Here is a 17,240-nt window from a genome sequence, read left to right as displayed (position 1 = left end):
CATTGTATTTTGTGAATCATCTTTCAGATATGAGTTGAGAATTCGTTACTTGCCAAAAGGATTTCTAAACCAGTTTACTGAAGATAAACCAACATTGAATTTCTTCTATCAACAGGTATAAAAACTCTTTCATATGCTGCTTTGTTTTTTTGAATTATCTTTATTTTGTGTTTTTATTTTAGAGTATTATTAAACCTCGTATTTGAGAGACTATAAATATGGAATAGTTCAGTGTTAAAAGAGTGTGTTAGCTCCTGAAAACTTGTTTTTTCCACTTCTTGAGTTTTTGTATGCTTGGGCACGTCTTGAAAGATGCTTGTATTGTATGTGGACAGTAGGCCCTTGACCACTGTTCAGTGATTGTGCTTGAACATCAGTCAGTTTGTTGTGTAGAAATTGCTATCAGTGAACTTGGATAATTTTTCGTGTCAAGTTTCATAATAAAGGAAGATGAGATTTCTCATTAAAAAAGCCAAAGGCAATTACTTGTGGCATGTCTTAGTTACTTTACTTTTTCTGTGATAAGACACCATGACCAATGCAATGTATAGAAGAGAGAGTTTATTTGGGGCTCACAGTTTCAGAGGGTGGCTAAGTGACCATCGGTGGGGAACATGGCAGCAAACAGATATGCATGACTCTGGAGCAATAGCTGGGAGTTTATATCTTGATCTGCAAGTACAAGGCAGAGAGAGCTAACTGGTAATAGTATGAGCTTTTGAAACCTCAAAGCCCACCCCCAGTGACATACCTCCTCCAACAAGGCCACACTTCCTAATCCATCCCAAATACTTCCACAAACTAGGGACCAAGAATTCAAACATAATGAGTCTCTGGAGGCCATTCTCATTCCTACTACCACATTCCACTCCCTGGCCCCCATAGGCTTATAGTCATAACATAATGCAAAATGCGTTTAGTCTACCTTCAAAAGTCTCCATCATCTTTTAGTGTCAGTACAGTTTAAAAGCTCAGTCTCTTCAGAGACTCAAGGCAGCTTCTTAATTGTCTCCCCTGTAAACTCATAAAGCATATTACACACTTCCAGCACAACAATGACACAGAATATACATTACCATTCCAAAAGCCGGGAAGGGGATAGTGGTGAAATACTGGACCAAAGCAAGATGGAAATTCAGCAGGGCAAACTAAAAACCTGTAATGCCATGTCTGATGTCTGGAGGTTTAGATGGCCTCACCATGTGCCTGTTGTTCATTCTAAACACTGACTGGAGACAGTGCCAGGCCACTGAAAATCAAGCATTCCCATTTGCTAACCACACAGCAGGTGTGAGCTGGTGCTCTGAGATGACACATCATCTCTGTGTTTCTAGGACCCTTCCAGTCTGTTGTCAACACTTGTCTGTAGTTCTCTTATTCACCCCTTTTTATTTTTTAAAATTTGTTAAATCATTAGCATACCTTTAGAAAGTCCAGTAAACTACCTTGTTATGTGTGTGTCTGCTTTTATAATAGCTCACCAAGTACCTAACACTTTAAAAGAAATAAAAGTGACAGATGTTGTTGCAGTCACCCCCTTTCCTGTGTGTTTTGCCAGTGTCCTTGGTTATTCAGAGTCTCAGGTACATTGTGTAAGTGCACAAGAAAATGAAAATGCGATCAAAACTTGAGTTTTAGAGATTGATAAATCTGGATTTTAAGCTCTGTCTCTTTAATTGTTTTTGAGATCCTTTGTAAATTGTCTTGTGAGCTTTTTGTATATAAAACAGGACTAATAAAGCGTGCCCTGAATAATTACAAGGTTCAGAAGTGATTTATATAAAACACTACTGTTAGTAGACGTTCCTTAAATAGTGAGTCGTCTGTGATCATCTGTGACCTTCAGGCTTTCTCTGAGGCAGTAAGATGGGATTATGAAGATGCTGGTGTCCAGACTGAATGAACATTGTAATAGATTAACTCAGTGTGAGAATGGATAGCTGTATGTATAGATACTGTTTGAAGTATGGTACAGTCTACATCATTTAATAATGGGAATATATTCTGAGAAATTCATCTTTGAGTAGTTTTGTCATTGTGCAAATATCACAAAATACTTGCACAAACTGACATGGGTATATCACCGTGCAGGTCTTAAGGAACAAACACTATTTTTGTGATCATTTTATTGACTGGAATGTCATTTTGTGATATAGGACACACACACACACACACACACACACACACACACACACACACGGACACACACACACACACGGACACACACACACTGAAGTGCTTGATCAATCTGCTTTATTTCACAAATGAAAGAAATTCATTCTGATGGGATTAATAGAGTTGTAGTTTTTAAATTAACAGTGAAGGTGAGGAATCCTGAGTCTTACAGCACAACCTCGGGATGTGACTGTGCTCAGTGGCTGCAGAGAACACTAGAGCAGAAGGCAGGCAGTGCTATGAAGTAGGGCGCCAGTAGAGGGACATTGCACACAGTCTCTTCAGCTGTTTGAAGAATACATGAGTGTTTTCAGACCACAAGTGGTTTCAGGCTGTGAACTGACTGCTCTGAATTTTGGAGTAAAACTGGTGTGTGAGGGTGTTTCCCCTGAAGATTATTACCATTTTCTCCTTTGTGCTCTTGTGCCCCCCCATTCCCCCTTGTAACTAAATATACATTTGGCTTTAATGAGTGACTTAGTACACTGGATTGATTTTCCTGCCTGTGAATAGTGCTTAGAAATTGCAGTAAATGATCCACTAGACATTCGGTTAATGTTCTGTTTATCATCATTATGGTATTGAAAGTCTGCAGTGGTACCTCTGAAATCTGCCCTGGGTGACTAAAAGCCACTGAACTGTCTTTTGGCTTTCCTCTCTCTATGAAAGTAGGAAGTCCCTGTGGGAGTTGTGAATAAGTGAAGCTTATATTGCATTATTCTAGCTGCTCAGCAGTAAGTTTAGAGAAAGGGCGTTCAGACTCAATACAGGTTGGTTTGCCCAAGCAATTAAAGTAGGTAAGCAGTGGCAGACATGGGACTTGGAGGTTTTGCAAGGAAAGATCACAGTGATGGCTGTGTGATGAATGGGATCAAGATCCTTGAGCTAGAAGCTGGTAGACTGGGAGATAATAGTTGAAAGTTTTTTTGGAGCAGTAGTCAATGTGCTTTTTCTGCAAGGAGCCAGAAAGTGAATATTTAGGCTTTGAAGACCAAAAAACAAAATTAAAGACAATGAAAAAGTAGGTGTATAGCAAGAGAAGAAACCAGTTTTGACAAGTATTTGTGTTGGTGTTGCTCATAATGTAATTGATTATAGATTTTGGTAATACAGATACGTTGTGAGGGAGGGCAGATGGTGTTCCACTCTAGGTTCAGAGTACATGACCCTTCAAAATCATCTTCAGATTTTGGTCTCTTAAATGCAAATCTGTGAGGAGATTGTGCATTATAGCTTTGCAAATGTCTTCACGCTGACAGGTATTCAAATGTACTGATGTCATTCATGAGTGCTGTGTGTGTGTGTGTGTGTGTGTGTGTGTGTGTGTGTGTGTGTGTGTGAATTTATAAATTTATTATTTGCATGTGTGTGGTTTATATGTGTGAATGTTAGCATCACGTGCCACAATGTGTGTGTGAAAGACAGAGAACAACTTTCAGAAGTCCCTTTTCTCTCTCTACTGTGGATTCCTGGGTCTCTACTGTGGATTCCTGGGATCAAAATCAGGTAATTGGGCCTGTGCATCAGGCGCTTTTATTTGCTCAGCTGTCCTGCTGATCTGCTTTTTAGTGTTTTGAGATAAAGACTCACTGTGAGATGGCAGGGTTGTGCTACTACATCTGGCTCTGTGTTTAATTGAGTGTGTTTATTGCCAGAGGCATCTCCAATGTTCTTTTATGTTAGACTTCATGTGTGTTGCTTTGCAAATCAATAACATAGAGTGGACAGTTTGGTGGGGACTTCGAGGTTGCATGGTGTGTTTTGAAGTACATGAATTTTTGTGGTCCTTGCTTTGAGCCCCCTAAATGCTTTGAGAACTGGGATTATTGCTCAGAGAAAAATTGTGCAGCAGTTTAGTAGAAATGTAGCTCTTGGTGCTCATTTCTGCACTAGAGCATTGTTGTAGTGTGATGTGTCAGTTGTTCAAAGCTACACTCAGGTAAACAGTCTTAAACTGCACAAAGCCTGCTTTGGTAAAAGGCTCGGTTGGTAAAGATGCTTGCCATGTAAGCCTGGCAACCTGAGTTAAGTTCCTGGAACCCATGTAAAGGTAGACAGAGACAAGCAGTTCCACAGAGTTCTCCTCTGACTTGCACACTTTTACCTTATGCGCATGCATGTGCATGCGCATACAAGACTTAGGTCTTCAGTTATTTTTGGTATTACTTATTTTATATCCAGAATTCAGCACACTTGTTGACAGAATGTGGACAAATATATAAAAAGCATTCAGCAAATATTTAGAGACTGATCATATTGCAAACATTCTTGTTCCCCATTCCTTTATTTCAGGTGAAGAGTGACTACATGCTAGAGATAGCCGATCAAGTAGACCAAGAAATAGCTTTGAAGTTGGGTTGTCTGGAAATTAGGTAGGTGGTAACACTACATTGATTCTGTGTTTTGCTTTGTTTTCTAGATACTTTCTTCTTTATACATTTAACAGTAAAATTGTGATTAAATTGAGAGAGGATTCCATATTACTTAACTATTATTTGGATCTGTCTTTCTCAATTGTTTATTATTCAACAGCCTAAACATTCCTTATATACACATGTCAGTTTTTCTGTTCCCTGATTTCAGGAGATCCTACTGGGAGATGCGGGGCAATGCCCTAGAGAAGAAGTCCAACTATGAAGTGTTAGAGTAAGTACTGCATTCTTGAACTGTCCTTTCAGACTCTGAATGCACCCCTTCCTAGCTCATCTCTATCTAGAAATTGCCTGAAATGATGGACTTCCCAGTCTATAATTGGAGAGAAAGGGCTTTTAAGAAAAAATCTTGATGGCCTTAATTTTATTCACAAACATTTAAATATATTGATATAAATGCCTTATGGCTAATAATGTGTGTGCCCTAATGTATACCAGCATAGATACATGTATGCATACATAAATGTATTTGTTTTTTTTTTAAGTATACAATAATTTCACTGAGATGATAATTTGCTTCTGTTTTGCATTGAAATTAAGAAATGCCCATAAAGCCTGGTGGTGGTGGTGGTGGCGGCACCACACGCTTTTAATCCCAGCACTTGGGAGGCAGAGGCAGATGGATCTCTGTGAGTTTGAGACCAGCCTGGACTACAAATCAAGTTCCAGGATGGTCAGAGCTGTTATACAGAGAAAACTTGTCTCAAACCCCCAACCCTCACCTACCAAAAAGAATTACCCATAAATTGGTTATTAATCATTCACTTTCTCTGCAATTCAATTAAGGATTTTTTTTTAACAAATGGAGAAATGAGAGTTATTTACTACTCATGTATCAGAGAATAAAAGAATATTAAAAAAATTCTGGTGATGATATTAATTTGTATATTAGTCTATTGTATTTGGTTGTTTTAAATATGTGTAAGGGAAACTGGACCTTGTGTCTTGATAGAAATTCTACACTTTATCTTGTTGATAATGAAATCAGCAAGGCAATTGATATTTATTGTGTCTGAGTGAAGCTCCATTTTACTATCATTTACCACTATTGTTTCTGACTGTATTTGATTGAAGTTTTTGTGGTATTTTCAGAGATTTGCTAAACTAATATCAAAGGTCATCCAGAGCTCCTCTGTTGTAATGAAGACTGTAATGGTTTTAGATTTATTTAGACTTTCTATGTTTTTATAGTATGAGAGTTTAATATTCCCCCATCTTGAAAATAGGAGGTTGCAAGGCAGATATGACCACAGAAAAAGAAAAGTACAAGTATTTTGCAAAGCGATCACTCACTGTTAGTAGTAGATAGAACAGGGTCATTTTGGCTGTTGGTAAGCCTCGGGTCCAAGGCTTTGTCCATCATGTTTCAAACTGCCCAAGGCTCATGCATCTTCTACTTTATGAGCTTAAAGATATCTTTCCTTAGGTTCATGAATGCATAGCAGACACTAAATAGGTTATGAAGGTATGTCACATGCATTGTGTCCACTGACTGATGAGATGAGTACAAAAGAAGTCATTTAGGAGAGTTTTTACTGCCCTTTATTGGATAGTTTAGGTCTAGCATTCACTGTAGTTTGCTTTTTATTTACAATAGCTACAGTCTTCAGCCTTAAAAGACTCCTTAATGCTTAAAATGCAGAATTAGAGAAAAAAATCCAGAATTAGAGAAATTATTAAAGGTTGCCTGTCAGTAGGTTTTTTGTGGTCATGGTTGTATGAGATAGGGTTTCATTTTGCCTGCTGGCCTTGAACTTCTGATCCTCCTGTCTTCACGCCCAAGTACTGGGATTACAGGTGTCCAACTGGGTGAAATATTTGGAGAAAGTTTTAGGTTCAAGTTCCTAAATTAGAAATGAACCAAGATTTGTACTATAGTTGATGTAAAATTGGCTTCTAGAAATTAGAGAAAATCAGGTAACAGGAGAATAAAGTAACAAAAGAGGAAGAATTGGGGCCTTACCTGGCACCTTGAAAATTGTGGTGTGGTGTTTTTGTGAGAAATCAAAAAGTGGACTGTGGAGATTATAGGGGTCAGGGCTTGTATTTATTACTACTTGAACACAGGAGAAAGAGACAGAGCAAGCATGTAAATCAGATACCATGTAGAGGACATGGCTGAATGACAGTTTGAAGTGGTCAGTTTGTGTAAATGTGTGGTGATCACACAGGTAAACGTGGCTACTGCAGCAAAGGGAGTCTCACATCCTATGACTGTGTTTGAGCTGCTCCTTTGTTTGTGCTTCACCTCTAAACACCCGAGCTTTTGCACTCCTGCCACAGTGGCTCTGCAGTTAAATCGTGTATGATGTCACTTCCACCTCCAAGGATTGGCGATGGCTGAGTGAGTGGTGGTTGCATGTGCAGAGTGCTTGGCTCCAGGCCTTGCTCTTCCCCTGCTGCTTTCAGAAGACCTTTGAGAGATATACAGTGGTGGTCATGCTGGTGCCTGCCTATTGATATCAGCAGGGAATTGTATATCATGATCCCAGCACTGAGTGTGAGTTGACTGTATTCATCTCTGTGCAGAGGGGAGATAGATGATCAGCCAGCATAAAACCTAACTGTGTAGAGCTCTTCCAAAGAACACAGGCAAAAAAGAGTAACAGAGTGTAGGGCTCATCAGTTGAGCTAATTAGGAGCACATTTGAATGGATTTAGTTTTTTTCAAAGGTAATGAAATGTTCTCTAATTAGAGAAAATTTAAATTACATTGTCAAATAGTGGGAAAAACAATCCTTTATATCCCAGGACTTACCTTAACACCTTCTCAATCTTAATAAAGAACTTAATTCTTTCAAAAATGGGTGAACCCTGCCATTTCATCCAGCCTTATGTTGAAGGTGTCTTTCTAGGGCATCCTTTCTGAAGAAGCCCACATCCACCCTTGAGTGTATATACCTGTCCTTTTCTTAAGCTTGTTCTTCTCTTCCTCCTCCTTCCCCTGCTTTTGTCCCCCTTCCCTTGCTTCCTGACCAACCCCTTAACTAACCTGTACTAATCTGTGTAAAAACTAAGACCTTGAGCCGGGCGGTGGTGGCGCACGCCTTTAAGCCCAGCATTTGGGAGGCAGAGGCAGGTGGATCTCTGTGTGTTCAAGGCCAGCCTGGGTTACCAAGTGAGTTCCAGGAAAGTCGCAAAGCTACATAGAGAAACCCTGTCTCGAAAAACCAAAAAAACAAAACAAAACAAAACAAAAAACACTAAGACCTTAATAAACTCCAGCTTTGCTTAAAAAATAAGAGACCAGTCTTTCCATGTTGCCAAGTGGAAATGTGTTAGTGCAGGACTCATCAGGCTGGTATGCTGTTTTCCATCTGATCACACACTAGTTCTGATAGTAACATGTAATGCCTGTCAAGGTATTGGGCTGTTCATTATTTTCTATAGGATAGCAACCATCTGTAGCAATAGCTTGTTTTAGATATGTTCATTACCAATGAAATTAAATACCTCTCACTTGTATCTATTTTATCTTACTCTTGCATAGGGACTATGTCTTTTGCTTTCTTTTGGGGTGAGCTTGGTCTTGTTTATAGCCTAGGCCGACCTTCAGCACTCTGTCCTTTTGCCTGGCCTGTCAAGTTCTGGGAGTACAGGTGTGTGCTCCAGTGCTTTGCTGACATTTCTAATACATCTGTTTTTCTTTATTAATCTTGAATCTTTGCCACTTTAGCCCTGTGTCTGCGGTGTCAGTTGTGCATGTTCCCTGTCCCCTTTGTACATGTGACACTCATCATACAGATACTTGTCTGTCTGGTTTGTTTGTTTGTTTGTGTTTTTTTTAATAGTTTTTTGAGACAGGGTCTCTTTATAGCCCTGGCTGTCCTGAATCTTACTTGACCAGGCTAGCCTTGCCTGCCTGTGCCTCAATTGCTGGGTTTGTGTTTCTTAATCTAGTAGTCTGGTTATTTTTTTTCTCATCTTGAGACCTGTCTCCTATTGTACTTTTTGTGGCAAGGGATAAAAATGAGGTGGGCTTGCTTGTATCTTTGTTTTTAAGATGTTCAGTGACTTAAGATTGTTAAATGTGGAAGCTAGAAAGATGGCTGAGCTGTTAAGGGTACTTCTTGCTCTTCCAGAAGACCCAAGTTTGGTTCCCAGTAGTACCCATTTGGTGAAAGGCCTCACAACCACTTAAAACTCTAACTCTAGTTCATCTGACACCCTCTTCTGGCTTCTGTGGGCACAAATGTACATGTGGCATACACTCAGACGGATACCCACACAGATATATACATTAAAAAAATCTTTAAAGAAAAGATTGTTAAATGTTTGTTTTAAAATGTTTGTTAATTGGGACTGAAGAGATTGGTTGGTGGTTAAGAGCACTTGTTCCTCAGAGGATGTTGATTTGATTCTCAGCACCCACACAGTAGTTCACAATCATCTGTAACTCTAGTACCAAGGGATCTGACACCTTCTGGGCTTCTCGGGTACCAGGCACACATATGTACAGAAATACATGCACACAAAACACCCATACCCATAAAATTAAAACAAAATTCTTAAAGAAAAATTAAGTCAGCAAATTGATTTCTGTTCTTATCTTTCCAATGTGTGTGTTTGCTTACTTTGTGTTGTTCAGTTTTTTGGGGGGAAAAAAAAAAGTCTTACTATATAGCCCAGACTGAGTCATGATCCTTTTGCCTCAGTCTCATGAGGCAACTCAAGTTACAGTATACATACCAGATCTGGCTGATTTTTTTTTTATTTGTTTGTTTGTTTTTTAAAGGTTCCCTGTTATCCTAGTGGTATCTGGTCAGAGCATGGTCTGAGAAGTGCCCTTGATGTAGTGAATGTATCTTAATGGATGGATTAAGACCACCCCCACCATGTTTTGTTATCTAAATGCATGAAATACATGACAGAGTGGAGAGAATTGTACAGTGATTGCTCATGTGTCTCCACCCAATCTCCACTTAACATAATTCTCTATTTGTTTCATATCATCCACGTTTATAAGTGTTTTAGCCTGGATTAAAAAGTTCATTTTATGTATGTATGTATGTATGTATGTATGTATGTTTGTATGTTTGCTTGTCTGTCTGTCTATCTATCTATCTATCTATCTATCTATCTATCTATCTATCTATCTATCTATCATCTATCTATCTATCTATCTATCTATCTATCTATCTATCTATCTATCTATCTATCTATCTATACAGCATATATAACAGCAGTCCAGAAGAGGGCACCAGATCTCATTACAGATGATTGTGAGCCACCATGTGGTTGCTGGGAATTGAACTCAGGACCTCTGGAAGAGCAGTCAGTGCTTTTAACCTCTGAGCCATCTCTCTAGCCCCCAAAAGTTCAATTTTGACTAGGGATCTATCTCAGAGCCCAACACACTCCAAGGCTTGTGTTCCATGCACAGTACTTACTGCACACACATAAATGTGCATGGGTGTGTTTATTTTGTACTCAGCCTTCTTACTACATGTACTGTGTGTTGTGTCTTTACGGAACATTATAAGAAGCAAAGTAAAATACACGATTGTCATAATGGCCTTGTTGGTTTACTCTCATGGGTCTAAATGTTAGGTTTCTGTTTGGAGGCTCTGTGTTCAGTCATAAAAACATAATGTAAGCCGGGCGTTGGTGGCGCACGCCTTTAATCCCAGCACTCGGGAGGCAGAGCCAGACGGATCTCTGTGAGTTCGAGGCCAGCCTGGGCTACCGAGTGAGCTCCAGGAAAGGCGCAAAGCTACACAGAGAAACCCTGTCTCGAAAAACAAAAAAACAAAAAAACAAAAAAAAAACAAAAAAAAAACAAAAAAAAACATAATGTATAAATCTTTTTTTAAAATTCTATATAGTGATCTCTCTGTCTAATAATTTTTTAGTTTTGATATTTTTTTTTGCCTTAGTCTATTTTATCCCTTTTTTTGTTTTTAGATTTTTAAAAGAAATTTATGTGCATGAATGCTTTTTCCTTGTATGGATATATGTATACCATATGCATGCTTGGTGCCTGAGGAAATCTAAAGAGGCTGTCAGATGCTCTGAAGCGGCAGTAACAGATGGTTGTGAGCCTTCCCACTGCAAGTCCAGGCTCCGTGGTGCTAGCTTTTCCTTCATTCTCAGTAACCTCTGTGTCCATATGTGCACGTTCAGTTTTATTTCCTCACCCCCCCCTTTTTTTTTGCATAGCTGACTTGGGTTTTGTACTTAGTACTAATCTTGTCGTGCTAGGACTGTTTAAGTCTTCTGCTACTATTGACTCCCAGTTAGGCCTCCAACTAATCCTAGATGGTGAGTTTGGCTGCAGGGGTTTCCTTTCTGAACACTGCAGTGGTGACTTTGGAGGAGAGCCAGGAATGGCACCACTTCTGCTACCCTCAGTTCCCAGTTCAGTGTCCAGATGTCAGACTTACTCATCTCAATACACATAGCTTCAGCCACGAATCTCAGTAGAGGGTCCCATGGGGCTTTATGTATACAGCCAGGGCATCCTGCAGACCTGCACATTGTAGTAACTCTACCAACCAAACCATCTTTACAGTATCTCAGTCTGTTTGTAGACATTATTCATTACTCATGTGTATGTGTGTGTGTTTAAGTCAGGGTTTCACTTATAGAATCCAGAGTGGCCTAGAACTTGGGATCCTCCTGCTTCAGCTTCAAAGACGCCAGGATTGTAGACATGTTCCACCATTCCTGTCTTCCTTTTTCATAAAGTAGGTTACTTATAAGTATGTGTATTTTAATTTGTTTACTTGTTAGTTTTGGCTTTTTGAGCTAGTCCCAAGCTGATGTTGGATTTGATGTGTAGCCTAGAATGATCTTGATCCATTCCATCTCCCAGGTGCTGGGGTTAACAGGTCATTGTGCCCAGCCGTAGAAGTTATTATATATGCAATATTTGGTGGCAAAATTCTTTCAGTCATTTTAGAATCTTTTCCTCCCCTCGTTTCTTGGAAGGAATATTTATTGTTAATATTTCTAGATTAATAGTTAATTTCCTCAGTGCTTCATGGATATTTACAGGCACCTCGTTTAGTTCTTATCTTCCATTGTACATATGTATTGCATAGGCTGGTCTGTGTCCTAGGAATGGTGTTGGCTAAAGGGATGCTTGTGACTCTTATTTGCCATGCCTGTCTTGTACTGTGCCTAGGAATCGACCTCTCCTCCATCCAGGGCAGGCTCAGCATTGCTTTCTCCACTTTTTTTGCGGGTGGGTACCTCAGAGCCATTTACAATTTATATACTTTTTCATTACAAAAACAAAAACAAAAAAGCTAAACCCTGCAGATTTGGAATATTGCCTGTTCATTACCAGCTTCAAGATCCTCTTTCTTTTTCCATAAGAAAAGTCATTAAATAGTCCATATATTTCATCAGATAACTACTAGAAGAAAATTTAAAGATAATGTGGTGATTTACAGCCTAATACAGAATGCCCCTCAGTTTTACCACATTTCAAAAGAATAGTTTTGATTATGTTTAAAATAATAAGGTAAAGCCAGCCAGTGGTGGTGCATGCCTTTAATCCCAGCACTCGGGAGGCAGAGCCAGGCGGAGCTCTGTGAGTTCGAGGCCAGCCTGGTCTACAGACTGAGATCCAGGACAGGCACCGAAATAACATGGAGAAACCTTGTCTTGGGGGAAGAAAAAAAAAAAAAAAGATGAGCCTTTAACTGTAGGAACACACTATTTGAATACTTCGTGTGTGTGTGTGTGTGTGTGTGTGTGTGTGTGTGTGTGTGTGTGTGTGTGTGTGTTTTCTTCCACAAACAAACTAAAGATTCCACTGCTTTCTCTTGTCATTCTAAGCATGACAGAATGAGGTACCTTTTCTTTTGGCAAACAGACAGTAATATGGCAGTGAGGGTCCAGCCTCACTTGGCCCTTCATATTCCAGGGGAACTGACTGGGTAGAAGTTAGGTGAGACTTCCATATACATCTGAAAATGAGAGCCAATAAGTAGAAAGTGGCTGCAGCAGGAGGCCACAGGCTTAGAGAAAAGGATCATATTACAAGTGTAATGCACTGTTAAAATGCACACTTCTGAGGTGGTGTTTGTGAGGGCGGACTCCTACCAACTGGAACGCTTAACTTCTCACTTTGCTGTTTTTGAGGAGAGGGAGAATTTAACCAGTCAGGGATACTTATAAGCACTTGGGTAAGGAGTTACTTACAGGCGGAACTTGGCAACTTCCCAGTGGCTGCACCACTGAGAAAAATGTCTCTTCCTTCTGCAACATTTTACTTCTGCCTTTTAAACCATTTTAATCATCTTTGCGTGTAGTGTATTTTGCTGTGTTGTTTTTGTTGTTGTTTCTTTCCCTAGGAGAATGTGAGCAGCATCAACATAGGGATCTGCCTGAATTCCTTATACTTAACAGAGCATCCAACTCTTATTAGATATTCTGTATCCCATGAATAAGTTTGTGACTTAAAGTTAGCTGAGGTAGGGGCTTGGGGATGGGACACTCAATACTGCACAAGTATTGAAGTCACCAGACAAGGCTAGACTCCTCAGAAACACTGCTAAAAGAGGAGGGCTTTACATGGATGTAGGATTCACTTTCACACTTAGTTCCTCTTTAATATGTAAGTAGTGCTTAGTCTAATCTGAGGTTACCAAAGGCCTACTGTGCTGTGGTTTGTGGACATGGACATATATGTGCAGAATGAGACCTCAGGCTTTGAATAGCTCCGTAAGTCTGGAACAGTGTGAGCATTGTGGCTAGAGAAGAGTCCTCCTGCACACAATGCTTTCCTGTCTGTCTCACTCTGAATGCCAGTGTGGTGTCAGTGAGGAAGGCAAGGCTTTGAGTTGTTGACACAGTGACTACAACTCCCCAAGCATGAGCACACGTGCTGGATGGCAGGACATCTCGTGCAGAAGTGAAAGGGCTTCAGGGTTGACAGAGGCAGAGAGAACAGAAGCATGGTTTGGAGCAATGTTAGCTTTTAGAACTTTTCACACCCAGCAGGCTAGTTGTTTGTTTATCTTGGTATGTCACCTAAGGAAAGAAAAAGGATAAGACAGGCACACAGGTGTCTTACCAGCACTTGGAAGGCCTAGGAAGAAGGATCATGAATGTGATACTAGCCTTAGCTACATAAGACTGTCTTTAAAAAAAGAAAAGAAAAGAAAAGAAAAAAGAAAGAAAGAAAAACAAACCAAGAAATCTTTTTAAAAGACCAATAACCAAAATGAGGCCATCTGTTGGGAGAAACCAGATGTGCACAGGTTCCCTGTAGCTTAAGTGAAAATAATGTGAATGTAGAACACATGTTAGTAGTAACCCTTTTTGCTACCAGGGTCAAACACTTGTAAGTGCTTTTAGGAAAAGGCTCTAGGCTGAGGACAGTTCTCTGGGCTCTCTGTCTTGATGCTATTTCAGCACTGTGGGCCAGCTCGTCACTTCCCTCTATGCTTGCTCCCCAAGGAACCCTAGCCCTTTTGTGGTTGTCCCCATGGTAACTGTCTCCGTGCCCAGTACTATTCTTACTCATCTCTGCCCTAAGAAGCCTTCAGGTGCACAGGGCAGGAAGGGTGCTAAAAATTCTGCGGTCACCACTTTGACACAGCCATGTGCCTTGGCCTTCTGCTGAGGGTGGTGGAACCATTCTGGGTCTGCCCTGCTCTGTCCAGTCAGTAGGCATTATCCACATGTGGGAATTTTGAGCCCTGGAGATAGAGCTGCTCAAACCAGGACCAGAACTTTAGTTTAGGTAATTTATATGTAGCCATTTGCTACAGTGTTGAGCAGCCCCATTCTAACTCTGATATTATTAGCCTATCATTGTGTGTGTGTGTGTCCTCCTTAGTCACACTGAAGCAAAGAAAGAGCCTAATACCCTAATACTCTAATGGTTTGCCTAGGGAATTGGAGTTCAGCAGTATCTTCAAATTGTCCTTTGAGTTAGGTTTTTGTTTGTTTTGTTGCTATGGTTTTGTTTTTAAATCTGGTGGGTTTAGATGCCTTCTGGATATATTTTTTTGGTAATTACTAATATAGTTGAGTTATAGTAAAAGCCAGTGGTTCTGTTTATGTTGTGTATGTTTGTTTACATATGGGACAATTATATGATTGGGGCACAAGACATGAGATGAAGCTGTTGCAGAACAGTTTGTCATGTCTATCTATGGCCAAATACAGCTCAGAGAGAACCGACTTCTCATTGAAGGTGGATGATATACATATCCCTGCCTGGTTTCATGAGAGAGAGTGTTAAAATTTAGATAGCTGTAATAGTCTGTCTTTACCTTTGGTGCTTCTCAGACAGGGGAGCTGCAGACCAGAGGCTGGCTTGGCACCTGAAATGTGTCAGAGGTAATACTGTTGAGGTTTTCCCACTACATTTTAGGCTCATGTGTGTATTTATTTATTGTTTTTTTGAGACAGGGTTTCTCTGTGTAGCCCTGGGTGTCCTGGAATTAGCTCTGTAGACAGGGCTGGCCTTGAACTCACAGAGATCCACCTGCTTCTGCATCCCAACTTCTGAGATTAAAGCTTGTGCTACCACTGCCCAGCTCGTTTTTTATTTTATTGCTAAATAGTTAACTGAGTTCTAACATACAAATCAGTGTTACAAATTCATTATTACTCAAAACTAGTTGGACAGAAAACCTGGATACACCTTAAACATTGTCTTTACACTTTGAAATTTAAAGAATGTGGTGGTGGTGGTGGTGGTGGTGGTGGTGGTGGTGGTGGTGGTGGTGGTGGTGGTGAAGTGGCTCACTGGATGAAGGGCCGGCCTTGTCACCAAGCCTGAGGCTCAAAGTCAGCCACTCAGACTGACCTGGTGGAAGGAGAGAATTACAAGTTCATACACGTGCTTGGGAGCACACACTCAAACACACACAAACATACACACGTATACATTGTTATTAAAAAGTAATATTTAAACAAATAATGGAATTATCTTTACCTTGAGTAGAAGGTAACTTACTGATTATTTTTACACACACACACACACACACACACACACACACACACACACACACACACACAAAACCAAATGCTCCCAAGCTTTTTTTGAAACTTATCTCTCCTTATTCCTCTTTAACTCTTTCATTTTTGATGAGTTCTTACATCCCGGTCTCTGAGAAGCATCAATATGTGACTCACTGGAGGTCATAGACTACCCCTGCCCTGGTTTTCCTCACCCCATTAGCTGGGCCTAACCAGTTGCCTAGCTCAGCCGAACTCATCCAAAACGGGACTGTTGGCATCCTCTGCATTCATTGCCTTTGCCAGGGTATCAGCATTCTCTCCCATGCACTTCTTACCTATCCAGGTACTCCACTGTGTCCTGAGTCTCCTGGGTCACTTGTAGCCTGCTCTTTAGCCAGTCACACCTCCTGCACCAAACAGGTGTCCTAGTGGCCAAAGCTCTCTTGACTGGAAGGGCTTCCAGGGTATTTTCAGAGGAAAAAAAGCTGTCCTTCAGAGTTCTTAATGAACACATTCACTTAACCAGTGTGTGCGATGGGAATGGGCAGACTTACTTCCTCCTAGCAAGCAGCCCTACATCAGTAAGATCAGACCCAGAGCTCTTCTGTGAATGTACAGGCTTTCTGTTAGGGACTCTTGGCTGAGAATCACAGCAACCAAGAATGCCTTCAAGATTGTACAGAATTTGTTTTATATGCAGCACTTATTTTCTCCTTTACAAGTATCAGAGGATGGCTTGGCCCCTGAAGTATGCCAGCAGTAGTACTGTTGAAGATTAGTGTCAAAGTTCTTCATATGAGGAGACTCTGCTTTTAAGGAGAAAACAAGAAAAGGGAGGGCTTTGGTAGACATTTTCCTTTTCATAGCCACTGATCATAGCCACTAATCATATTAGATACAGGAGTTCTGAAAAGGGAAAGAAGGAGACTTATATGTGGCTAGAGAGAAGCAGCACCTCAGGGGTTAGAGCAGGTACAATCAGAAGACAGCACGCCAGAGCCAAGACACTGACTTTTCGGTGTAGTAAACAGGTTTATCGAGGAGTCCATTGATTTAGGTGCTGCCTGTTCAGGTTATAGGTTAATGAATGTAATTGGGTGGAGGGTCAACCATACAAACTGACATGATTCCTGGGGTTTTGATTATAGTGATTGTGAAACAACTCCTTTTTGTTTATACTTCATATTCAGTTAGTTCTCCTTCCCCCATTTGACTCTGAAAAAAGATAGCTATACATTACCCGAACTTCATTTTTCTCCTTGATCCCTTTCTCTTTTTCCATGATCTTACCCCTTGTCTTCAAAGGTACATTTCATCTTCCTGGAACACAGTGCCATCTAGTGGACAAACTTTTAGTTCAGTACCCAAAGTGGGAGGTAAATTTCAAAAGCAAGCCCAACTGTTTTTTCCAGTCTGTTTCTTGAGTGTTCTGAGGTTTTTAATAATAATGGCAGCCCTGAGTTTATGGCCCAATTTAGCAAATTGCTGGAATTTATCACATTTTGAACCAAGACAAATAACTTGAGGGTCCCCCCCCCTTTCCTCCCATTTTGTGAAATAGAGAAGATGAAATGTGATTAGGGAATGACTTCCTAAATTTAAAAAAGTCAAGGAGAAGAAACAGTCATCATTTCAGATAAATTTGAAGAGTCTGTTGTTTACTGTGCTACATGTAGTGTGAACATAGGAGAGTGGAGCCTAAAAATG

At 40.3% G+C, this 17,240-nt stretch overlaps 1 protein-coding gene across 29 annotated transcripts in view; it reads left to right on the top strand.

Annotated features, from left to right (window-relative positions):
* Ptk2 (protein tyrosine kinase 2) overlaps window positions 1–17,240 on the top strand; it is a 221,218-nt gene that overhangs the window by 98,337 nt on the left and 105,641 nt on the right. For all 29 annotated transcript variants that reach the window (XM_076556050.1, XM_076556043.1, XM_076556040.1 and 26 more), the window contains 3 exons: window positions 28–115; window positions 4,468–4,547; window positions 4,759–4,821. In XM_076556050.1, the coding sequence (XP_076412165.1) occupies window positions 28–115; window positions 4,468–4,547; window positions 4,759–4,821 (231 nt within the window). The remainder of the gene's footprint in view (window positions 1–27; window positions 116–4,467; window positions 4,548–4,758; window positions 4,822–17,240) is intronic.

This window comes from Peromyscus maniculatus, chromosome 20 (genome assembly GCF_049852395.1).
Source record: "Peromyscus maniculatus bairdii isolate BWxNUB_F1_BW_parent chromosome 20, HU_Pman_BW_mat_3.1, whole genome shotgun sequence".
Classification (NCBI taxonomy): domain Eukaryota; kingdom Metazoa; phylum Chordata; class Mammalia; order Rodentia; family Cricetidae; genus Peromyscus; species Peromyscus maniculatus.
This window is presented reverse-complemented; position numbering and strand designations above follow the sequence as displayed.